At 44.3% G+C, this 26,021-nt stretch overlaps 1 protein-coding gene across 1 annotated transcript in view; it reads right to left on the minus strand.

Annotated features, from left to right (window-relative positions):
* The window catches only part of cpne4a (copine IVa), a 93,817-nt gene that overhangs the window by 45,873 nt on the left and 21,923 nt on the right, over positions 1-26,021 (minus strand). The window contains exons 3-7 of the mRNA XM_072393477.1: positions 13,939-14,118; positions 8,500-8,571; positions 5,229-5,303; positions 4,374-4,457; positions 3,113-3,202 (exon numbers count right to left, since the gene is read on the minus strand). Coding sequence (XP_072249578.1) covers positions 3,113-3,202; positions 4,374-4,457; positions 5,229-5,303; positions 8,500-8,571; positions 13,939-14,118 — 501 coding nt within the window. The remainder of the gene's footprint in view (positions 1-3,112; positions 3,203-4,373; positions 4,458-5,228; positions 5,304-8,499; positions 8,572-13,938; positions 14,119-26,021) is intronic.

Raw genomic sequence — 26,021 nt, forward strand, 5'->3', positions numbered from 1 at the left:
GGATGAATGGATTGATGGATGGATGAAGGATGATGGATGGATGAAGGATGGATGGATGGATGGATGGATTGATGGATGGATGGATGAAGGATGATGGATGGATGGATGATGGATGGATGATGGATGGATGGATGATGGATGAAGGATGGATGGATGAATGGATTGATGGATGGATGAAGGATGATGGATGGATTGATGGATGGATGGATGAAGGATGATGGATGGATGGATGATGGATGAAGGATGATTGATGGATGATGGATGGATGGATGGATGGATGGATGGATGATGGTTGGATGGATGGATGATGGATGGATGGATGGATGGATGGATGATGGATGGATGATGGATGGATGGATGATGGATGAAGGATGATTGATGGATGATGGATGGATGGATGATGGATGGATGGATGGATGATGGATGGATGGATGGATGATGGATGGATGATGGATGGATGGAAAAGTTTAAATAATTTCAGCGGTGTGTTGGTGTTGAAACAAGCTTGAGTTGTTGGCTGTTATGAGGGATTAGGGAAAGATAATTAACACCAAACAGGTAAAGATGTCAGAAACATAAGTGGAGGTTATGTGTCTGAATCATGTTTTCATTCTTTTTCAATTTTTTCCTGGAATCCACAGTTTCTTTTTGAGAGAACTATTTGGTTCAAGAGCAAATTGGTGAAATGTCTCTTTAAAGGCTCCTTTTACACACCCTTTAATACTTATAGAATGAGAATCTAATGACGAAAGACTGAGAGGGGGTTCTTAAAGAGACGGTACCACAAAAGGAGCTGAGAAAGTTTTTTACTAAAAAAACATCAACAAATATTCCTGTAGACACTTCAAATGCCTTTAAATGAAGTCAATAATGTGTTTCTTATCTTTCCTGTACATCAGCTACTGTTTGTTTGATTAAAGGAGTTTTTTGGTGGATAAGAGAAGAGAATCTGCTTATGATGGATGAAGCCATGAAGGCGTTACTCTGTTGAAAGCAAACACTGCCGGTTTATCACTCTAAGGGGCTATTTTGTTGCCTGGAATGACTTTTATTGTCCTCATTTTTATTCTTCATTATTTCAGCTTCTCTTCACCTTGAGAGTGCCATCACTCTGAGGATTGTGGTTGTTAAAAATCTCATGTTGTGCCTCAGGACAGGACATAACATGGTTTTATTACTCTCAAGTTGGACATAAAATTCTCCGACAGTTTAATGATCATAAGCGTGACGTGAGTCACCTCAGACTGAGGGCTCGTGGGGAATATTCGAGTTAGTGTCTATTTACTAACCCAGTAATGATCATGTGGGATGTCAGCTAATCAGATGGTGCAGAAATTATTCATCAAACACTTTGTGGATATATTTCAGTCCCAACAAGGCTGTAGCAAACAATATGAAGCATTTATACGTGTAGCTCAGGCTGTCCTGAGATCACTGCATTAAAAACCTCAGCCAGCTCTTTGATTCACAGAATTCATTGTTTCCTCTGAATTTCGCCGCTGAACCCTCAAAGCTCATCTCTGAGCTGCTGACAGGGGGCCCAACCCCTGGCCCCCAGGCTGATTGAAGGCCTGCCAGGCAGGAAACGCCTGGTGATGAACACAGAACAAGTGATGATGGATGTGTTCCCCTGCGAGGTGAAAACCTTTGTCACTGTCTCAGCTGAAGGGAAATTTGTGTGCGCTGTTTTTTAAGTATTCTGCGGAGGTCGAGACACCCAAAAAATGCCAAAATAAAATCAGTGAAGAGGTAATCAAGTATTCTATCGATTATTATATCAGATAATAAATACTTAATATAATAATAACGGTTTAAAAGATAAATGTTTACATTATGAAGCACCTGGGTGATCGGGCCAAAAAACCATCCTCCTCCTGATACTGATAACAGGAGGAGCTAGCTTCTATAGAACAGCAGCTATTAGCTTACTAGCTAACATCCAGCTGCATTAACATCTGTTAGCGTCTCTCCTGCTGTCTCTGCTTTCATAAACTATTTTAATGCAGCTGAAATCCTAATAAAGCCTCTTATTTCCTGTTTTATTGTCTGTTCTCTGCTAGTTTCCTCTGTTCTCTGCTAGCTTCCTTCTGTTCTCTGCTGGCTTCCTTCTGTACTCTGCTAGCTTCCTTCTGTACTCTGCTAGCTTCCTTCTGTTTTCTCCTAGCTTCCTTCTGTTCTCTGCTAGCTTCCTTCTGTTCTCTGCTAACTTCCTTCTGTTCTCTGCTAGCTTCCTTCTGTTCTCTGCTGGCTTCCTTCTGTTTTCTCCTAGCTTCCTTCTGTTTTCTCCTAGCTTCCTTCTGTTCTCTGCTAACTTCCTTCTGTTCTGTGCTAGCTTCCTTGTCAGCTAACAAGCCGACTGATTTACATTAAAATGCTAACGTGAAATGTTCCCTTGTGTTTGTTCCGCTCAGTGGACTCGATATGTGAACTAGCTACTTTCTGATGTTGTGCTATCGTGCTAAGCTAACTGGCTTTTAAAATGGACACACTGTTCAGTATTTTCTCTTTTCTTTTCTTTGAAATGCTCCCAAACTTTAGACATTTTTCCTCTTTTTCTCTAATTTTGCTCCTCGTTGTTTTCTCCATCAAATGAAGCTGCACGTTGTGTGACAGTAACAACTGTCCGTGTGAAACAGGGCGACCGCTCATCAGAACATGTTGGTGGGAGTTAAACGAAGCATCGAAGCAGAGAATTTACATCGAGGATTTTTTTTTGTCAGGGAGTTACTCGATGAATCGTTTCAGCCCTGATTTACATGATTAACAAACTTTGGGGACATTTTGGCTGGTTGTTGCTCTGGGATAGACCTTTAAAATCAGCTTTCAAACTTGAGGATTCAGCAGATTGAAAGCTTATCATGATGAGGAAAATGCACTTGGCGCCATGTTTGACCTGCTCATCAGCCAATCAGACTTCCACATTTAGCCTGGAGCCACCACATCTATTGACTGATACAGGAGACAGTGTGGGGCTGTCAGTGTGTGTTGAGAGGACAGAAATCTGTTTAAAAGGTCACATTGAGTCCTTAAAGTCCTTAAAAGACTTGAGCTCATGTTAAGTCACTAAAAGTAATTAAAGTCAGTGTCCTCTGAGGTGCATGAGTGTGTTTACCTGCAGCTTGCGTTCATGGTCTCCACTGCAGAGCGAGTTGAGAGAAACTTTGAAGGTTTTCCACACAGGATTGAGATTATTCATAACCGTCTGAGACAGAGAGACACAGTAAGGAGATACAAATCAGTTCAGACCTAAAAACAGCCTGAGATCAGCCTGCAGAGGGAGGTCAGTCCTTCACCTAATCTTAGTCCTTCATCTCCCATCATCTAATCTTACTGCTCGCTGACTTTTGTTCGCAGACTTCAGTGAAGCTAAACTGGGGAAAGTTGCCGTTTTAAAGGATTATTCAGGTGTCTTTCAGCTGTATTTCCCAGACTTGTCGGCTGTGGTTCTCTGGTTTCTCTGAAACTGCAAAGTTTCCATGAAGGGTTATTAAAACATGGACGATCATTGAGAAAGTCTGGTGTCTTTTCACCTTTAATCATTGTGTTTTGATCCACAAAATCAGCTAAAAACAGAGAGAAGCTGGACTGAACACTCACTTCTCTGCCAGTAAAATACAAGGCGTCAGAATAAAAATCTAATTACTGTGTTGACCCGACTAAAACTGGACCTTTTTAATCTTTTTTTTATAGTCAGGTTAACAAAGCAGCTGAATATTTAATGTTTCATTTGGACCCAAACCGACCGAGGTTCCCCGAACAAGCTCCACAGTTCAGGTAACAACAGAGAATAACCACCATGCTGCAAACCCCAGTGAAATGTTGGCTAAACAAAATACTTGAATTGTCTTTAATTACTCCCTTTTGTACCAGCTCTGACTGCAGTTATTAGACATCTTCAGCTGAAAACTACTCACTGGGAGCACTTAGTGGATTTAACTCCACTGTTTTCAGCACATGGATCCATTCATAGAGGGATGAGTGAATTAAACCAGCTACACGAGTCCCTGCTGGAGCCTCTGTGGCCCTTGAACCTCCGGTGTTACTGCAGGAGTCTTTGTTTGGTCGCTTTAATTGTCTCAACGAGCTGAATGTGGAAGGTGTAAGACCTGCCAGGGGAGCCCTGCAGGAGCTTCATTATTACTTTACTGCAGCAGCAGCTCATTATCTAGGTTAACTTTGGTCAATTAGACTTATTTTTTCTAGGCTCTTGGCTAGATTTCCATTCCATGTTGTGGTTTTAAATAGACTTGGTGTGTTGATGAGTGTGTTTGTGATTCCCTGTTTTATAGAATCTCTGCATCAGAAGCTCCTTTATTTAAATTACAGTGACTGTAGTTCTACTGATGATCTTTCAGAGTAAAGGTCGGCTGTACCTCAGTTCTGTAGACGAGCTGCATGGTGGCGTCATCGTTCAGCCTGTAGATCTCCAGGAAGGGATCAGATTTACTGAAGAAGTCCTGAACACATGTTACAGAGTGAAACAGTTTCCGTCTCAGGTGGAGATCTGGTTAAGATGTAAAATAGCAAAAGATGCAAACATATCCAAAAGGACATGTGCAGCCAGGAGGAGACACGAATAAACTCAGACAGATAAGTAAATAATGTCTGAAAAGAGACACAACAGCAAAGAAAAGTCTCAAAACTAGACCCTGAAAGGCCAGAGGAGCCTCCATCTATGAGACTGATTCCTAATCAGTCAGCTAAATAAAACACTAAGTAACATCCAAGCTGGTGAGTGGGCGACTGGTTCAGAGAGTAATGAGGAAAAAGTCCAACCTGAGGCGCAAACAAACAAAAATAATCCAATGAAGCCGGGTTCAAACCCACAGCCAGCAGGGAAAGAGTTAACCGAAGAAGACCGCCGCGGTTCTGCAGGATTTCCATCCAGAGATAATGTAGAACTGGCCTCTTACAGAGATAATCTACATGGGCTTCCTCTGCAGATGTGGCCTGATGTGGGGGAAAGGCATCTGTGAAGCCTCTCCTCCTCATGCTGAAACCCTGATTCTTCTTCATAGATTCAACTGTTTTAGCTCAAGTGTTCCTTTATATTCAGGTAGGGAAGCTGTATGAGGTTTAGTTTAAGTGACCTTTTCCTCTTTTTTGTGAAACTTGTGTCTTTCCACTGACTTTATGTGCAAATAATAGAACATTAGTCTCATTTTCTAGGAGTCTCTCAGACAATTTCTTCAGATTTTCATGAGCATGTTAGTGAGAGACGCTGTTACCTTATCGTCCAGCTTCCTGGCGCTGAAGGAGAGCTCGATGTAGTCATCGTTCCCCGTCAGTTCCTCTGCTGAGATCTGAAAACACACATTTTCCTGTTGATAAAAGGCTCTTTATGAGACGAGGACGCCATCATCAGGTATTCAGGTCAGACTCAGCAAGAACAACCAGCCAGAAAAGAACCCTGAAGAAACTCTTTTAAGGTCAGTCTTCGTATAATCTGAAAGGCTGAAAGTATCAGATACGATTTTAGACTTTTCAAGTCAGTGGGGACCCACTGTGGCATTTTCCTTTAAAGGTGACATATTCAGTAAAAACTCCTTCTTCCTGTTCCTGGGAGCATATATCAGGGCGTCTGAAGTCACCAGCAGCTGTAAAACTCAACCCTGGGATTTATTTAGTTCCCCTTTGTGTGAAAGTTCCTCATTTAACGAGCCGTTCTGATTTTAATTCCTAAAGTACGTCACTCCTTAAGTTGGCTCCGCCTCCTCTGCTAAGCCCCGCCCACTCACCTCCACCCTGCTGGACGGATGAAGCCAGCTTCTGGTGGAAATGTTCTGCTGTCAGCTGCACTGAGGAGCATGCATCTTCCATCCAGCAGCAGCCTCAGAGGATATAAGAGCCCAGTGGATAAACTATATCTGAGGCTAATGTTCCAGCAGAGTTAGCTAAAGACTGTGAATGTGCAGCAAACACTTTTCATCCCACTGTTTTAACAACTTGGTCCAGTTCAACGCTGGACTGAAGGAACTGAGCCACAAAGAGGATCAGTTCCAACTCTCAGAGCCTGAACTTCAGAGCAGGGAAATGGAAGCATCTGAGAAATAACTCCTCATGGTTTATTTACTGATTTATTTCTTCCTTTAGCAGCAGCTAACGCTAACAGCTTAGCTAATGAAATAACTCCTCATGGTTTATTTACTGATTTATTTCTTCCTTTAGCAGCAGCTAATGCTAACAGCTTAGCTAATGAAATAACTCCTCATGGTTTATTTACTGATTTATTTCTTCCTTTAGCAGCAGCTAACGCTAACAGCTTAGCTAATGAAATAACTCCTCATGGTTTATTTACTGATTTATTTCCTGCTTTAGCAGCAGCTAACGCTAACAGCTTAGCTAATGAAATAACTCCTCATGGTTTATTTACTGATTTATTTCTTCCTTTAGCAGCAGCTAATGCTAACAGCTTAGCTAATGAAGATGACGGACACCAACTTCTAAGGAGTTACTGCTGCTCCTTTCTGAAAGATGAACATTATTGTTCCCACATTACTTTGTTAGCTGAAGCTAACGCTAACAGCTTAGCTAATGAAATAACTCCTCATGGTTTATTTACTGATTTATTTCTTCCTTTAGCAGCAGCTAACGCTAACAGCTTAGCTAATGAAGATGACGTACACCAACTTCTAAGGAGTTACTGCTGTTCCTTTCTGAAAGATGAACATTATTGTTCCCACATTACTTTGTTAGCTGAAGCTAACGCTAACAGCTTAGCTAATGCAGAAATAACTCCTCATGGTTTATTTACTGATTTATTTCTTCCTTTAGCAGCAGCTAACGCTAACAGCTTAGCTAATGAAGATGACGTACACCAACTTCTAAGGAGTTACTGCTGCTCCTTCCTGAAAGATGAACATTATTGTTCCCACATTACTTTGTTAGCTGAAGCTAACGCTAACAGCTTAGCTAATGCAGAAATAACTCCTCATGGTTTATTTACTGATTTATTTCTTCCTTTAGCAGCAGCTAACGCTAACAGCTTAGCTAATGAAGATGACGTACACCAACTTCTAAGGAGTTACTGCTGTTCCTTTCTGAAAGATGAACATTATTGTTCCCACATTACTTTGTTAGCTGAAGCTTTCTCGCTGAACGGTTCCGTTCTGTAACTCAGACAACCTGCAGCTGTGTTTAAGGTGTGTTTCCAACACAACACCGGTCCTCTCCTCACTCTCGGTGTGTTAGCGTTACATTATCGGCATGTTTCTGATAAAGATGGAGGTCTCCAGGTACAACTGTTTAATGAGGTTAATATATCCAAAATGTTTAAACGCAGTAATTAACGGTTCACATGCATTACTACGAGTTACGCTGTGCACATCTCCAGCTTGGTCCGTTACTGCTGATGAGAAAGCATCGTTTGCTAGCATCTGCTGCTAACTTACAGCTAACGGCTAACTTACAGCTAACTGCTAACTTACAACTTACAGCTAACTGCTAACAACACCGGTCCTCTCCTCACTGAGAGCCACAATATCAGCTGCTCTTCTTTAAACAGAGACATACGAGAAACGACTTCTTCTTGAACTTTAAACATAAAGACTACAGCAAACATTGTCCAGACCAGACTAGTTCCTGAACAAAATAAATCCGGCTTATATTAGCATATTTAAAAGAGACTGAATTAAGCAACTTCAAATTTAAACGGATCCAGAAGCTGCCGGAAAAGTCTTTATGGACTAAAATCACTGACCTGAGTCAAGCCTCCAATCCAATCAGCCTCATCAATAATTACTCTGAAGGCCCCTTTGAGCAGTTTCCAGCCTGCATTCACTTCATTGTAATTGATTTGTTGTTCGTGTTTTCTTCACGTCGCCCTGAACCATCAACAGGAAGCTGATGATGTTTATTCTGCTTCTGAACTGATCCCAGATCCCTGCAGGGGTCACATGACGAGTTTTCTGTCCACACATGCAGATAATCTGCATGAAAACACTGATGGAGTTCATCGTGAGGAAAAGACGAGAAAAGGATGGAAAAAGAAATCTGCTGAGAAGAGAAAAGGAGGAAAATTAGATGAAAACCGAACAGTTAAAGGAAAATCTGGAGGAAAAAGAACGGAAAGTTGTGAAAAATGAAAAGAAATAAAGATCAGATGGTGGGAAAATGACAGATGAGATGTGAAAAAAAGACAAAAAGAAGCTCTTTCTGTCTCTGAAGCTGCTTCCTGCTCAGAAATCCTGTCAGAATAAATCCCCGTGAAGAGTTTCATGTGTGCAGAGAGGTGAGGAGGGATTTTCCAGCTGTGAATCCCTGGTGAAATGTGCGAGTAAAGCTGTCTGAGTCCAGCTGAGAGGATCAGACTTATCAGAGAGAATCCTCGTCTCTGTCTGGTGGAGGCTTCGCAGTCTGAGGGTCAGAAACTGGCTCAGAAACTGGACTAAAGAGCAAACAGGAGCAGAAAACAGCTGCGTTTGAGGCTCAGAGCAGCCAGAACTTACAGGAAATAAAGAGTTTCCTCTGAATGTGGAGGACTGTGAGAGGCCGACTCACCGTGATGATGGCCTTCCCCACGGTGCCGCCGGGTCTGAGCAGAGCTTTGGACAGTTTTCTCTGGGAGATGATCTGCGAACACATCAAACAAACTCTGCGTCATTATTCCTTCAGACATTTTGGACTTCTTGAAACAGGTTTAGGTTTAGTGACTCTGTATTGTAGAGGAGTGAGGAGGCTGCGGTGCATTCAGGAACAAGCAGGGCACAAATAGTTTGGTTTTTTCATGTCAGAAATGAGGTCAGAGCACATTTATGACATATCTCAGAGAAGGAAATCAGTCCTAATGTCCACGATGGGACATTTCCAGCTAAAAACCAGACAGCTGTGGAATAATATGACAGGATTCTGAGATTTCTTCTGACATTATGGACAGTATGAACCCAAATAGTTCATGTTTTGTCTTATTATCTTAATTTATTTTCTACACCTCAGACCTGCAGCATCCCATAAAGTCAGTGAACCTTTTCCCACTTTGTTTCCTTCTGCCAACACTTAAAGCCGTTCTGACTCTGAGGAAACCAGGTGATGCAGAGTTCCAGCTGTTATTTTGTCCCATTCTGCCTGGAAACAGGTCTTAAGGTGTGCAGCAGTGCGGGGGGGGGGTTGTATGTGTTGATTTTCAGCCTTTACTCATTCTGTCAACCCCATAAACAGACTAAACTGATCAGTTTTACATGTTATAACATTCCTAAAAGGCTTAAAGTAACTTTTACAGCCAGAAATTGGAAAAACTTGGGATAGTTTTCTGCAAAAAACGTTATTTTGATGTTTTCTCTTACTTTTACTTCCTGTCAGACAGTCTGAACTCAACAGATTTCCTGTTCAGCTTCATTTAATCTGTGAACAAACATCATTTCTACACCTCAGACCTGCAACATCATGAAACTGAGTGTCACATCAAACAGCTGCGACATTAAAGTGTTTCTGACAAGCTGAAGGTTCAATCTGAGGGTCAAACAATTTAACTTCAACTTTTAATGCTGCAGACTTACACTGAGGTATCAGACAGGCTGGAAAAGAACCTGATCTGGACACGAGAATCAGTGGAAACAGTAAAATCAGCAACAGATTCTCTGCTTTAACTGGCTGTTTCTTTCAGAAATATTCAAAAAAGCCGTTCTGACTCTGAGGAAACCAAGTGATGCAGAGTTCCAGCTGTTATTTTGTCCCATTCTTCCTTAAACAGGTCTTAAGGTGTGCAGCAGTGCGGGGGGGTGGTTGTATGTGTTGATTTTCAGCCTTTACTCATTCTGTCAACCCCATAAACAGACTAAACTGATCAGTTTTACATGTTATAACATTCCTAAAAGGCTTAAAATAACTTTTACAGCCACAAATTGGAAAAACTTGGGATAGTTTTCTGCAAAAAACGTTATTTTGATGTTTTCTCTTCTTTTACTTCCTGTCAGACAGTCTGAACTCAACAGATTTCCTGTTCAGCTTAATTTAATCTGTGAACAAACATCTTTTCTACACCTCAGACCTGCAGCATCCCATAAAGTCAGTGAACCTTTTCCCACTTTGTTTCCTTCTGCCAACACTTAAAGCCGTTCTGACTCTGAGGAAACCAGGTGATGCAGAGTTCCAGCTGTTATTTTGTCCCATTCCTCCTTAAACAGGTCTTAAGGTGTGCAGCAGTGCGGGGGGGGGGGTTGTTTCTCTGCTGGGGACAGGTCAGGACTGCAGGCAGCCAGTCCAGCACCCGTACCTCTTCTTCCTCAGCCAGGCCTTTGGACTGTGGCAGAATGTGGTTTTCCATGGTCTGCTTGAACAATGCTGGGACGTCCCAGGAAAAGATGTGGCCTTGAAGGCAGCATATGTTGCTGTAAAATCTCAGTGAACTTTTCTGCATTAATGCTGCCGTCACAGAAGTGGAAATGAGCTTTGCCCCCTGATCCAACCCCATACCATCACAGAGCCTGGCTGCAGGGACTGGCTGCTGACAGCAGGCTGGATGCTGCTTTTGCTCTTTGCTCCATTTCTTCCAACAAAGATGTGGAATACTGATGGGTCTGACCACAGCACACGTTTCCACCGTGTGACGGTCCATCCCAGACGCCTCCGAGCCCAGAGAAGTGGACGAGGTTAACATCAGGCTTCTTTCCTGCACAGTAAAGCTTGTGAATGGAACTCTGTATTGTGGTGCTGGACAAAGGTTTCCACAGTAATCCCTTGTCCACGTGCTTCTATCAGCTGCTGATGAATGACGGTTCTTGATGCAGCGTCTGAGGGGTCAGAGGTCACGGGGTCCAGCTTAGGCTTGCTCCCTCGTCCTTTACACTGAAACTCCTCCAGGTTCCCTGAATGCTTTAATGATATTCTGCTCTGTAGAGGCAGAAATATGCAGATCCCTTCCAGTCTTTCTCTGAGGAACATTGTTTTAAACACAAACTGGAGCTCCTCTGAACATCTTTGCTGCTTGAAAATCGATCGCAGCTGATAAACTTTTATGGAACGAACCGCAGGTCTGACGCGTAAAAATTTAAGTATATTAACAAATTAAATTAAGTTGACGAGACGAAGCATCAGATATGATAGATTCTTAGCATCTGTGATCGATTTAAAGTCAAAGTAAAGGTAAAACTTCCTGCAGTTCCTTGTTTTTTTTACAAAGCAACAGGTTCTTTGTGCTCAGCTGCAGAAACCGGCATCGTCAGCAGGAGGAAATCAGAGGCACTTTCCTTCATTTTGGAGAGAAACCTGCAGCTCTGCAGTCCTGCATCTTGTGAGCGCCTCTTCCAGTTAGAAACCTGCTCCGTCAGCCATCTGGCAGCCGAGCCGAGCCGAGCGATGGCTGGCAGAGACAAAGAGGAGGAAGATGAAGAGGAGGAGCTGATTGTTTCATCACAGACTTGGCCGCCTTCAGCTCTGCTTTGTAAAACTCTTCCAGCACAGTTTGTCCCCTCACAGGAGACTGAAAACAGTCATCAGGAGGTCTAAGTCTGGCTCTGATCTGGTCAGTTTCAGCAGGTGGATGTAAAACCTCTGCCTGCTTTCACTTCTCCTGGTGTTTGAAATGTTCTTTTTCTGTTAGAAATCCTGAAGTTAACGCAGGTCTGAGACAGAGAAACTCCTCTCTTCAGGCAGACAACAGATGGCTGCCTGTTGCCTCACAGGAAGCTGGAAGTTAGTGTTTCCTTAGAATAATAATAATTTAAAAATAACTGGAGCCTTTAGGAGTCCAACTGGAGCCTAACTGGAGTCTTTAGGAGTCTAACTGGAGTCTAACTGGAGTCTTTAGGAGTCTAACTGGAGTCTTTAGGAGTCTAACTGGAGTCTTTAGGAGTCTAACTGGAGTCTTTAGGAGTCTAACTGGAGTCTTTAGGAGTCTAACTGGAGTCTTTAGGAGTCTAACTGGAGTCTAACTGGAGTCTAACTGGAGTCTTTAGGAGTCTAACTGGAGTCTTTAGGAGTCTAACTGGAGTCTTTAGGAGTCTAACTGGAGTCTTTAGGGGTCTAACTGGAGTCTAACTGGAGTCTAACTGGAGTCTTTAGGAGTCTAACTGGAGTCTTTAGGAGTCTAACTGGAGTCTTTAGGAGTCTAACTGGAGTCTAACTGGAGTCTTTAGGAGTCTAACTGGAGTCTTTAGGAGTCTAACTGGAGCCTTTAGGAGTCCAACTGGAGTCTTTAGGAGTCTTTAGGGGTCTAACTGGAGTCTAACTGGAGTCTAACTGGAGTCTAACTGGAGTCTTTAGGAGTCTAACTGGAGTCTTTAGGAGTCTAACTGGAGTCTTTAGGAGTCTAACTGGAGTCTTTAGGGGTCTAACTGGAGTCTAACTGGAGTCTAACTGGAGTCTTTAGGAGTCTAACTGGAGTCTTTAGGAGTCTAACTGGAGTCTTTAGGAGTCTAACTGGAGTCTAACTGGAGTCTTTAGGAGTCTAACTGGAGTCTTTAGGAGTCTAACTGGAGCCTTTAGGAGTCCAACTGGAGTCTTTAGGAGTCTTTAGGGGTCTAACTGGAGTCTAACTGGAGTTACAGAACACATAATAAAGTGAAAACAGCCGTTCATCAACATGTTTAGGTTCAGAGTTTCCAGAAAATCAGACCCAATAAAAACAATATCTCTGATTAATTCATCAGTTTCCTTCCAGTCAGACGCAAAACAAATCATTAAAAGGATCTGTGATGTCTTCCTGACCCTAAGGGACACTTTGGCTTCTATTTCTCAGGAAATTAAGTCGTTTAAGACTTCATATGGGGATGAAATTTGACTCGTTTCTCTTCATGTTTGATTCTCAGATTACCAGAAACCCAGCCCAGTTCCTTTCCTTTGGGTTGGCCTTTAGCCTGTAACCCGTCTTTGGCCCGGTGGGGTTTTATATCCTGAAAAACAATCAGCTGCTGCCGAAAGAGATGTTTTCTTCCTGGCGTTTACCGGGTCCTCTGACAGACCTCACTGTGGCGTTCTGTCTGTGTTTGACCCGTTTACGGCTCAGGATTCACTCCATCGGGTCGGATCTGCAGAAATTTGAATTCACAGCTCAAACTAACCTTTAATTAAACGACAGCTTTATCAGTTTTCACTCCGGTGACAGAGCTAACGGGTTGTTTCTCTTCATTTAGCATCGCGGAGGGCTTTAAAAAGGATAAAAAATGACACAAAAACATCTCCATGAAAAGGTTTTCCACTGGTTTTCTGTCCAAGCAGCCTCTGTTTTGATCGGAAAGCAGGAGGATATCTGGGAAGCACATTAAACATCTTTTCCACCATCAGCCGATGCAATATTTTCTAACCTGGCAGTTAAACAGCGCTTTAAACGGTCAGATTTCAGTTATTTACTTTCAGAGCAGCTCTGCAAACCAACCTGCTCATGAAGTCAATTACAAACAGGCAAGTAAGGCTGGGATTTTCCAAGGAAACATGCTGAATGTCCCCCTGCAGCACAGCTCATTCACTCCGGTAAGAACGTCCATCTTACTCAAAGTCGTCGTTCACATCATCAAAATCTGATAAATATCCTGCCATGTTGCACAAAACTATCAGCAGCAAACTCTGTGTGAAGTTAGCCGACTGTCACAGAGCACGGAGTGAATAAATTGTGCTGCAGGGGGGCGTGTGGATGAAGTGGTCCCAGTAGAGTGCCTGTGTAGAAATCCCTCCGTTAGCTCTCCTATAGCTGCAAGTAGCCACATAACAGCAGCTATGAGCTAACAGAGCTATAGCACACGTTCATTCATTCATTCTTCTTAAAGTACTGGTGAAATAAAGACAGATAATGCCTTATTTAGAGGCTGCATCCTCTAAGCCCCGTTCACTCCGTTATATGGATCTCCAGTTATCTAAATATCTTCTGAAGGACGCCGACTTTCACCAAACTGTTCTCGGTGAGTAGATGAACGTATTTCATGCCAGAAATAAGGTTTAAAAATACCGGAGTTCCCCTTTAAGGGAGTCATGAGAGCGTCAGCCTGAGAGATGGGAGGAGTTACTCACCTGTCCCAGCGTGCACTCCACCGATCCCAGGAAGTCAGCTTCTCTCAGGCCGTTGTGGCCGCTGTTGATGTCATAAAGCTCAAAGCGCAGCCGCTGCACCTCCTCAAAGTAAAAATCCAGGGTGAAAACCTTTGAGTAGGTGGGGTTGACACAGCTCCGGATCACCTCGGTCCGGTCCACCTGCAGGAGGAACAAAGAAGAGCTATGGGAAAATATCCAGTAACCGTAGAGCAGAATAAAACCTTTAAACCGTAACAGTTTATATTTCCAGCTTCATGTTTGTCTAAAGTTTGAAAAAGAAACCGATGACAGAGAGGATGTAAACAGATAAAGACCTAAATTAGCAGCTGAGAGGCAAAGTGTTTGCCCAACAGTCAGAGTCTCTCCGCATGTTAACAGACAGATGGTGCCGAGGCTGGAGCTCCTAATTAAAGACCCTTTAATTGGATGGTTGAGATTTGTCTGAATCAGCTGAAAATAAAATCAACATGGAGTGTGAGAGGAAGCACGATGTCCTGTGAATCCTCCAGCTGACCCTGCTGGACCGTTTCCTGAGTTTCAAACTTTTCCTTTCTGCTGTAAGAGAGAAAACGGGGAGGTCTGCAGGCAGGAAGGCTTCCTGCAGGGTCGGTCGATAGGTTGATCTGAAAGAAAAGCTCCCGATGATCCACAGAAGCAGTTTCTCTCATTAGTCCGTGCTTCACACAACATGGGTCTGCATGCTTTTTATTCCTCTCTCAGAGAATTATGTGAAATATAATGCAGAACACAGGCCAAACACCTTAAAGCACATATTCTCACACTGGTCAGAGGTGACAGCAGCAAAAACACCGGTAAAGTTTACGGTTCATCTGTGTCAAGGGTCAGCCTGCAGGAAACTGAATTCACAAAGCAACATTAAAACAAATAACAAACAAAATGCCATCTATTTCATGTTTTTACCAAAGATCTACCTTAAAATGACCTCTTAAAACCGAGGCCCCACAATAGAACCCTGAGGAGCTCCACCTATAGGCACGAAGGGGTCTGACCTTTAAATTGGGCCAAGTCCTCCGGTCTTTGAAGAAATGAACCGATGGCTGAATACAGCGCTGAGATCCATAAAACTAACACTGACTGTGTTAAAGCTGGTTTCAACGCAGCTGCAGGGCGTTAAAGATGGTTTCAGCTGCTGAGTGAAAGCTTTTCCTGCTTATGATTGGGAGCTTTGATACTGGCCTGAAATCATTCATTTGTGAGGTGTTCAGATTCTCTAATAATCAAAGTGCATAAATTAATCAGGATGTGACAGTTTGATAAAAACGAATACATAAAAACAGTAGCCCCCCATTTTATTTTTAAGGTTAGAGGTCACTTTCAATTAGAGAAACTATTGTTCATATCTTAAAGTGTAATATAGGTTTCGCCAGCAGAGGGCGCTCGGACCCGGATGCATCAGTTTGTGAGCCCCGGTCGGCCGAAGAAGAGTCAGCGCGATGAAGCGGTCTGTGACCTGCTGAGTTTGGGATTTAGAAGGTAAACTGGGTTGTAAATAACAGATAAATGATAAGACAACAGCAGCAATAGTGCTTTAAGATGTATTCGTGTTAAACTGGGGAGTGAGGTCGCGGGTGTAAGCGCGTGCACAGGTGATCTGCTGCAGCGGAGAGACAAAATGGCGGACTTATAGTTCGCGGTAATGAACCCAGTCTCCAGATATTTTTGGGTTAGACCAGCATTAGATATAAGTGTAATACTGTTGGTTTATTTAATTAAGATTGGGTATATTTAAAAAGCATTTATTTAAAAGGGGTTTAGTTTAATTAATACATTTCAGATGGTTAAAAAACACAGTTAAAAACACCATAAAACTAGTTAATTTTGGGATTTGTTCATGCAGTAAAAGGTATTTTTGTGATTTAGTCAGTTCATGAAAGAGATGTGGATATGGAACGGTGTGAATGTGGAGAAAGTAATGTTATGGGTTATAATTAGGGCTGCCACAAACAAAAAATTATTTTAATAGTCCGATTATTTTTTTTCTATTAGTTGATTAATCGTATCAAACGTATATTGAATGTAAAACATACAGCTTTTCGCACCAGGATGCAGCTGCTCTTATATAACCATCATTAGCTTTCAGCTTGGGGTGTTTAAGGTAGATGCTAACTAAAAAAAAGACAATTAATATCATAGTTCATTAACCCTTTAATGAAATCTGCAGCTTGTTGCAACAAACAATTATTTAACTGTGTAGCAAACACAAAAATATAGACTTAAGGTTTTTTTTTAGGTTTTTCTTTCCTTCATTTGTCTCTGGCATCAAACACATTTAAATCAAATGAGGCACCTGAAACTAAGGAATTATTCACAAAAAGTTCTGGTCTCACTGACTCAGATATAACAGCAACATGTTCAGTTTGGACTCAGTCAGGACATGTTCTTGCTGAGGTGTGCCTGTAGCTAGCTTTGAAACAAAGCCGTCCATTGAAGATGAACGTACTTTTTTAGCACTGAAACGTAACGTTAGAAAACATTAGCGTTCCTGTTCAAACACATCACTGTTGTAACGTTACAGAAAACACATGAAATATGTGTGCTAAGGCTAATTAATCCAACTGTCATCGCTAATGTTAACGTTTACAGCTATTAGTATGAGTAAGTAGCAAGCTAACTCTCTGTTTACGCTAATGTTAGCAGCTAACTAGCCTGTTAGCTTACCAAGACGATGTCCCTCTTCACAATCAGACACAACAACATGCTTCCTGTTCAGGTGCTCGTGCAAATTCTGCCTTACAGATACTGCATTGCACTCATTTATCTTTACTTTTCTTAAAATGCTCCCACACTTTTGAGCTCCTTTGCCGGGTCGCCATGATACCAGAGCCCGTGTGGTTTAACTTCCTGTGACATCACGGCTGACCCCGGTTATGTGTGTCGAGGACAGAAAGGCAGACGCAGCAGCTTTGAGAGAAAAGCAAAGTTTGAAAGAAAATGAGATGAATTTAATAGTCGAGATGATGGTGGCAGCCCTCGTTATAATCGGCCTGTTTCACTGCTGTGGTTCTACAGCACATGGTGGAAGAATCTGGTGTTTCTGCTGCTGTTGGACGGCAGAAGAAGTCGTGATGAAGCTCACACCTGCTGTACCTCACCTTTATGTTTCAATATGCCAGCATCAACATATTGAAACATAAAGGAGACTCGATCCAGTTTGATGAACACATCCAGAGTCCAGCATGAAGCTGAGTTTCACTTTTACAAGTTTAATGTGTGAGTTTTCAAACTCTGAAGCTTAAAAACGTGTGCAAAAGATGACTTTACAACTAACCTTTCCTTCTGGGACTGCATTAATCCATCAGACTGATTGATTTAAACGGTTTTAGTGATCGTTCTTCATCGTTTAAGCTTGTTGCTGTTGGACAGGACAGAAAACCTTTAAATTAAATCATTAATTGTTGAAGAAAATCCAAATGCTGGAGCCTTTTATGATCATTTCAGACAGATTTAAGTCTGAGAATAAGAAACTGATCTGATCTGAGGTTCTGTTCATCTCAGATTACTTTTCTTTCTGATGTCTTTGGAACTGAACCTTCCATTAAAACAATGTGAGGTTTCTACAGCACGTTTGTGTTTAAAGTTATTACAGGTTCAGTGTGCAGATAAATGCAGAAAACACAAGATAAACATTGTTATTTATGTGTCTCGGGCTGGGGGCTGACATCCTCCCACACGTGTGCACGTCATGCACGAGCTGCTGTTTCATCTCCACTCTGCTGCTTTCTGTAAGTGGAGTTTTCCCTCATCTGGTTGGATTTCCTTCCCTCCTGAGCAGCAGCAGTGATACTCCTGAGGATCATTAAAGTTTTACCCAATCACTAACAAAGCGAATCCGACCACGAGGAGCTGCAGAATCCGTTAGTTGTGCTGCAGCTTCCAGTTTTTCTTTTTACAAACACTACGTCTGAGCTTGACTTTCTAACGAGATTCCTGCTGCTTCACATTCAGCCGTAACAATGCCAGCTCTCAGGGGAGAGGAGCCTGTTCCAGTGATCTTAGGAAACGCTGCTTTTGTCCGATTCTGCTGAAAGAGGCCGGCTGACTGTCGCTCCGCTCAGCCTGAAGAATCAAGCTGCAGCTACACTTCTTTCACAGGGTCATCGAGCTTTGAATGGGCTGAAAAAGTGTCCGATGTGTTGTTCCTGCTGCTGCTGGTTCACATTCTGCATTTTACTTCTGTAAAAGACCACTTCCCTTCACTTCATGCAGGCTCCATAAGCTAACACAGGTACTGCTGTGAGAAGATGTTTAAAGTAGGTTAACATGAGGGTCTTCTGGCCCTTTATGTTCCATAATGCTTGTTGATGCTGCAGGTGTGTTTGAATGAGATTTAGCTAACATGTGGTTAGCGTAGCCACACGAAACGGGTGGTGCTGAGCAGCTGCCCTGCTGCACTTTGTTTCGTTGCTTTTAAACGTGTTTGTGGGGTGGTGGTGTTACCATCATTTAAAACCTAAAGCTCTAAACTGTGCAGGCAGATTGTTTCCTTTATTATTCCTTTTATTTCGATAGGAGTTCCCATCGCTGGCTCACCCTTTGTCACCCACCGGCTCCTCCCAGGAAGATGCCTCCAGGGAGGTGCCTCCCAGGAAGGTGCCTCCAGGGAGATGCCTCCCAGGAAGATCCCTCCCAGGGAGGTGCCTCCCAGGGAGATGCTTCCAGGGAGATGCCTCCCAGGAAGGTGCCTCCAGGGAGGCGCCTCCCAGGAAGGTGCCTCCAGGGAGGCGCCTCCCAGGAAGATCCCTCCCAGGGAGGTGCCTCCCAGGGAGATGCTTCCAGGGAGATGCCTCCCAGGAAGGTGCCTCCAGGGAGGCGCCTCCCAGGGAGGTGCCTCCCAGGGAGGTGCCTCCCAGGGAGGTGCCTCCCAGGAAGATGCCTCCCAGGGAGGTGCCTCCCAGGGAGGTGCCTCCCAGGACGATGCCTCCCAGGAAGATGCCTCCCAGGGAGGTGCCTCCCAGGGAGGTGCCTCCCAGGACGATGCCTCCCAGGACGATGCCTCCCAGGAAGATGCCTCCCAGGGAGGTGCCTCCCAGGACGATGCCTCCCAGGGAGGTGCCTCCCAGTAAGGTGCCTCCCAGGAAGATGCCTCCCAGGAAGATGCCTCCAGGGAGGTGCCTCCAGGGAGGTGCCTCCCAGGAAGATGCCTCCCAGGAAGATGCCTCCCAGGAAGGGGCCTCCAGGGAGGTGCCTCCCAGGAAGGTGCCTCCAGGGAGGTGCCTCCAGGGAGGTGCCTCCCAGGACGATGCCTCCCAGGACGATGCCTCCCAGGAAGATGCCTCCCAGGAAGATGCCTCCCAGGAAGATGCCTCCCAGGAAGATGCCTCACAGGAAGGTGCCTCCCAGGAAGATGCCTCCAGGGAGATGCCTCCAGGTAGGTGCCTCCCAGGAAGATGCCTCCAGGGAGGCTGGACTCTCAACACCTGTCGGGCCGAGACAAACTGGTCGAAGAGGTCGAGGCTTAGCGGAGGAGGTGGAGTGAACTTAACGAGTGACGTAAGTTTACAGCGAAACTCTGAACAGCTCGTTGACATATTTTCAGGCTCAGGGACCCAAAAGAAGATCCCAGGGTTGTGTTTCTGTGTGTTTTTGGTACGATTTAAATGTACATTTATTCCAAGGTCATTAATTCTTCACATTTCTATTCTTTGCCTCATTTTCACAACTTCTGTAATGAGACAGAAATACAATTAAATCAAATCTGGCTCGTGCACCTCTCTGTTTGTCTGAGTGTGGGGGTTGTGTGAAAGTGAAGTGTGATGATTTAATGAACACTGGAGGATGTCATATGCATGCTCCATTTAAGCAGAAAAGGACTGCAAATAGTTTCTGTTTTGGGCTCCTCACATCTTTCATCTTTCACCTAAAGATGTTTGACTGCAGTATCTAAGAGAAAATAGACAAATACTACTCATTTTTACTCGTTGTTGCAGATGTATCGTAAAGGGCAGACTCAGCTCAAATTTAAGGATCAGCTCATAGAATATTCCATCTTCCTTTTCACCTCATTGTCTCTCTGTGATGTTTCATCTAATTAACTTTGCTGCATTTGTAGGAATCTGAGCATCATCATCGGTAAGCAGAGGCCCTCTGGAAGCCTGTATCCCACTGCCTTTCGGTGTTTTTTATGAACACCATCCTGTTCTTTTCGTCTTCAGCCTTTTTCCGACTCAGAAAATATCTTTTGTTCGCTGAGCCGCTGGCTGCAACACGAACACACATCATGGCTGATCCTCACCCGTGTTTCTTTAAATCAAATCAGCACTGTGGACCTCTCTATCCCCGCTTTAGATGCTGAATCACCTGAGAAATCCCCTTCTGAAGTTAAATCGCACTCTACAGAGGAGATGAATAAAGGCTGCAGAGCTGGTTATTTGTGTGTTTAATAAGGCAAAGACCTTTAAAGGGGGGGGAGTTTCTAACACCTTCAACACTTAACAATGAGGAAATGCTAAGAAAACATAAAGAAATGCTTATTTATAGCTCCCTGAGTACAGAAACGATGGCAGCAAAGATTTATCCGTCTGAGGGAGTAAAGGGAACCTCCGCTCTGAGATTTCAACCAAAAAACTTCTGTCAGTCCACAGAAATGCATCAGATTTGTTTAGATGTTAAATAAATACCCCCCCCCCGTTTATTAAATAGTTCAACAAGTAAATAATGATCTGATCCTTAAAAATGAGTCCAACCCATGATCCAACATCCATCTGGAAAACTTGTGAAACAAATTTCCATCTTTTTCAAGAAAATTTAGTTTAATTTCACAGAAAAGATTCAAATTCATCATAATTTCATTAAATTCAAGTATTGTACTATTTTCCAAGGTGATTTAGTTATTATCACACGTGTTAACATTGTTCATTAAACACTAAAGTAAGAGGATCAGAGAACGTGTTCCTCCCAGATCTGACAGCCTGAATCTGTTCAGTCCAACCTGACACAGTAAGAAACGACAAATAATCCTTCAGCCGCTCAGGTGACGCCAGCAGGAAGAGAAGAACGCCATCATCGGCCTGAACTGTAACCGCCTGCTGCTTCACAGCATCAGTTTCAGGCCGATAACATTAAGTTAAGGTGAGCAGAAGAAGAGACAAAGAGCGGAAGAAGAAAAGACAAGAAGAAGAGACAAAGAGCAGAAGAAGAGACAAAGAGCAGAAGAGGAGACAACGAGCAGAAGAAGAGGCAAAGAGCAGAAGAAGAGACATAGAGCAGAAGAAGAAGAGACAATGAGCAGAAGAAGAAGAGACAACGAGCAGAAGAAGAGGCAAAGAGCAGAAGAGGAGACAAAGAGCAGAAGAAGAGGCAAAGAGCAGAAGAGGAGACAAAGAGCAGAAGAAGAGACATAGAGCAGAAGAAGAGACATAGAGCAGAAGAAGAAGAGACAAAGCAGAAGAAGAAGAGACAACGAGCAGAAGAAGAGGCAAAGAGCAGAAGAAGAGACATAGAGCAGAAGAGGAGACAAAGAGCAGAAGAAGAGACAAAGAGCAGAAGAAGAGACATAGAGCAGAAGAAGAAGAGACAATGAGCAGAAGAAGAAAAAACAATGAGCAGAAGAAGAAAAGACAACGAGCAGAAGAAGAGATAACGAGGAGAAGAAGAAGAGGAAAATGGGTCACGAGGAAGAGTTCAAATAATGAAGGGGGTGGGGGGGTCATGTCTGTGGACACCAAGCAACATTTCATCTGTGTTTCCAGATGGTTAAAAATAAAAACATAAAGTGGGGCAACAGAAATCAGGTCTGACCGGCACACACTGTGCACACACACCGTGCACACACACACCGTGCACTTACCGTGCACACACACTTACCGTGCACACACACCGTGCACTTACCGTGCACACACACACCGTGCACTTACCGTGCACACACACTGATCCCAGCAGAGTGCCGTATAATCAAACTCCCGACACATTTACTGCTTTCTGAACCCACAATCAGGGAGTAGTGGACAGTTAAAGCTCGAGTGGCTTAGTCCAGAGTGCTGGCATCATACATCAGGAGCTCACAGTTTGCTGTGAACACAAAGAAACTAAAGTTTTCCAAAAAACAGAATTATCACATTTCAACAAGCTGCCAAGTCGGCTTATTAACATTTGCCCTGTTCAGACATGTAGCTTCTTCATAATGAAGTGCCAGCTGGCCCAGATGTGCAACAGGAACCCGGCAGCTGGCCCAGATGTGCAGCAGGAACCCAACAGCTGGCCCGGATGTGCAACAGGAACCCAGATGTGCAACAGGAACCCAGCAGCTGGCCCAGATGTGCAACAGGAACCCAGCAGCTGGCCCAGATGTGCAACAGGAACCCAGCAGTTGGCCCAGATGTGCAACAGGAACCCAGCAGCTGGCCCAGATGTGCAACAGGAACCCAGCAGCTGGCCCAGATGTGCAACGGGAACCCAGCAGCTGGCCCAGATGTGCAACGGGAACCCAGCAGCTGGCCCAGATGTGCAGCGGGAACCCAGCAGCTGGCCCGGATGTGCAACAGGAACCCGGCAGCTGGCCCGGATGTGCAGCAGGAACCCAGCAGCTGGCCCAGATGTGCAACAGGAACCCAGCAGCTGGCCCAGATGTGCAACAGGAACCCAGCAGCTGGCCCAGATGTGCAACAGGAACCCAGCAGCTGGCCCAGATGTGCAGCAGGAACCCGGAAGCTGGCATGTCACCTATTGATTTATTTCCTCCTTTAGCAGCAGCTAAAGCTAACAGCTAACGCTAACAGCTTAGCTAATGAAATAACTCCTCATGGTTTATTTACTGATTTATTTCCTCCTTTAGCAGCAGCTAACGCTAACAGCTTAGCTAATGAAATAACTCCTCATGCTTTATTTACGGATTTATTTCTTCCTTTAGCAGCAGCTAACGCTAACAGCTTAGCTAATGAAATAACTCCTCATGGTTTATTTACTGATTTATTTCCTCCTTTAGCAGCAGCTAACGCTAACAGCTTAGCTAATGAAATAACTCCTCATGCTTTATTTACGGATTTATTTCTTCCTTTAGCAGCAGCTAACGCTAACAGCTTAGCTAATGAAATAACTCCTCATGCTTTATTTACGGATTTATTTCTTCCTTTAGCAGCAGCTAACGCTAACAGCTTAGCTAATGAAGATGACGTACACCAACTTCTAAGGAGTTACTGCTGCTCCTTCCTGAAAGATGAACATTATTGTTCCCACATTACTTTGTTAGCTGAAGCTAACGCTAACAGCTTAGCTAATGAAATAACTCCTCATGGTTTATTTACCGATTTATTTCTTCCTTTAGCAGCAGCTAACGCTAACAGCTGTGTTTAAGGTGTGTTTCCAACACAACACCGGTCCTCTCCTCACTCTCGCTGTGCTAACATTACATTATCGGCATGTTTGGTCTGACTGGAGGAGCAGCTTCATTATGTCTGTATTACTGCAGCAGATGTCCAGGTGTTGATGGTTTAACTTCTCCAGTAGCTCCTTGACTCTGGTTCAAACTATAAAATTCGTTTTCTGATTGGAAACTTTCTTCGTGACACTCTCATCTCATTCATTTCTTACAAGAAGCTGTTGTAAATATTTTAAGTGTTTGTTCCAGCAGAGGAAACCTTAATTACATCCCAGTTTCTGTCAGCTAACTGAGGAGCACTGAGGCTAATCCCCAGCCCAATAAAACATTTATTTCAGCCACAGAGCAAACATTATCCATAAAAAAACAGCATTACACTTCGACTCACCGCCATCACTGAGATCTGAATGGGCATTAAAAGCTTCCACAGAGTTCTCGTTTCACGGATTCTGATCCCTGATGACACAGAGCAGCACATGAACCAGTTCGCTCACATCCATCCAGCCATGAACCTGTGAGTCAGACTCATGCAGAAGGGTTCCAGCTTGGCCTGAAGCCTGAGTGAACCTCACTGTTCTCTGACTTTATAACCCTGAATGAACAGCAGGGTATCATCTGATAACGTTTAAAATCAGCTCAAAGAAAAAGACTCGGAAGAAGAAGAACCAAACGGATCCTAAAGGGAATCGTGAGTCAGTTTATGGACGTTTATACTCCATCGTGTCCCTCAGATTCACCCTGAAACTGCAGAAAAACCCCATCGAGAACCTGCCAGAGTAGCTTCTTCTTTAGGTTTTCTTCTTCTTTTAGGTGTCGCAGTAATCCACCGACAGTTAGGACGTGTTTTAGTGCTGAATCAGCATCAAAGACCAGCACCGGCCCTCTGATTGGGTCCACTGGGCCGGTCCTGTAATATCGGACTCTGCACCTGAGCTCCATGAGCCGTAGATATTTATTCTGGTCGGCCTCCCAGTCCTCACCTGTTCTTCTATGACCCACTGCCCTCAGGCTGCCCCGTGAAGGAATCTGGACCAATGGCTCCACTTTCTGTTGACCCGGTCAGCCTCTCCTTTTGGTTCTGTTGGGTCCCAGCTGGTCCCAGTGAGCTGATTATCACATGTTCTGTATGTGTTGCTTCCCTTTGGATGTTGATGGACTGGTTCTCTTCATGCTTTCTGGAAGATTTTTCTCAGTAAGTATTTCGTCTTTGTCTTCAGGTGTTCCCCAGGGTTCTGTTCTGGGCCCGTTTGCTTCCTTTGGGTCATATAATCAGAACATTTTAAGCTGTTTCCTGCCATTGTTCCTCATGACATTTCTAAGGTCTCTGAGCTGCATAAAGTCCATAAAGACTGGATGTCAGACATCTTTCTTCAGGTTAAAACCGGTTCTGGATGTTCTGTCTTCTTCAGTCTGACCCACTTTATGTAATCTTGGTGTTGTTCTGATCCAGGATCTGATCCCGGATCAGCATGTAAACAGCTCAGTTCCTTCATGTTTCAGCCTGAATCAGCAGAGATGGAAATGATTGATCATCTCATCCCGTCCTGATTATTGCATTTACAGTCTGAGCAGAACTTCTCTGAACCGCCTACAGGTGGTCCAGAACACAGCTGACAGAACCTTCCAGAAGCTCCAATATTCCACCAGTTCTGGTTTCTTTCCATGAGCTCCGGCTCAGGTTCAGAATCCAGTTCAGAGTTCTTGTTCTTCCACTCAGAACCGTACATGTTTGGGTCCATTCGTCTGTCAGAGATCTGCTGCGACCCGATCAGAACCGATCAGAACCGCAGGACTCAGAGATCTGCTGCGACCCGATCAGAACCGATCAGAACCGCAGGACTCAGAGATCTGCTGCAGCTCGATCAGAACCACTGGACTCTCAGATCTGCTGCGACCCAATCAGAACCGCAGGACTCAGAGATCTGCTGCGACCCGATCAGAACCGATCAGAACCGCAGGACTCAGAGATCTGCTGCAGCTCGATCAGAACCACTGGACTCTCAGATCTGCTGCGACCCAATCAGAACCGCAGGACTCAGAGATCTGCTGCGACCCGATCAGAACCGATCAGAACCGCAGGACTCAGAGATCTGCTGCAGCTCGATCAGAACCACTGGACTCAGAGATCTGCTGCAGCCCGATCAGAACCGATCAGAACCACAGGACTCAGAGATCTGCTGAAGCCCGATCAGAACCGATCAGAACCGCAGGACTCAGAGATCTGCTGCAGCTCGATCAGAACCGCAGGACTCAGAGATCTGCTGCGGCCCGATCAGAACCGATCAGAACCACAGGACTCAGAGATCTGCTGCAGCTCGATCAGAACCGCAGGACTCAGAGATCTGCTGCGGCCCGATCAGAACTGATCAGAACCACAGGACTCAGAGATCTGCTGCAGCTCGATCAGAACCGCAGGACTCAGAGATCTGCTGCGGCCCGATCAGAACCGATCAGAACCACAGGACTCAGAGATCTGCTGCAGCCCGATCAGAACCGATCAGAACCACAGGACTCAGCGATCTGCTGCAGCTCGATCAGAACCGATCAGAACCGCAGGACTCAGAGATCTGCTGCAGCCCGATCAGAACCGCAGGACTCAGAGATCTGCTGCGGCCCGATCAGAACCGATCAGAACCGCAGGACTCAGAGATCTGCTGCGGCCCGATCAGAACCGATCAGAACCACAGGACTCAGAGATCTGCTGCAGCTCGATCAGAACCGCAGGACT

The sequence above is a fragment of the Leuresthes tenuis genome, unplaced genomic scaffold (genome assembly GCF_036924035.1).
Source record: "Leuresthes tenuis unplaced genomic scaffold, fLeuTen1.0.hap1 SCAF_10, whole genome shotgun sequence".
Lineage (NCBI taxonomy): Eukaryota > Metazoa > Chordata > Actinopteri > Atheriniformes > Atherinopsidae > Leuresthes > Leuresthes tenuis.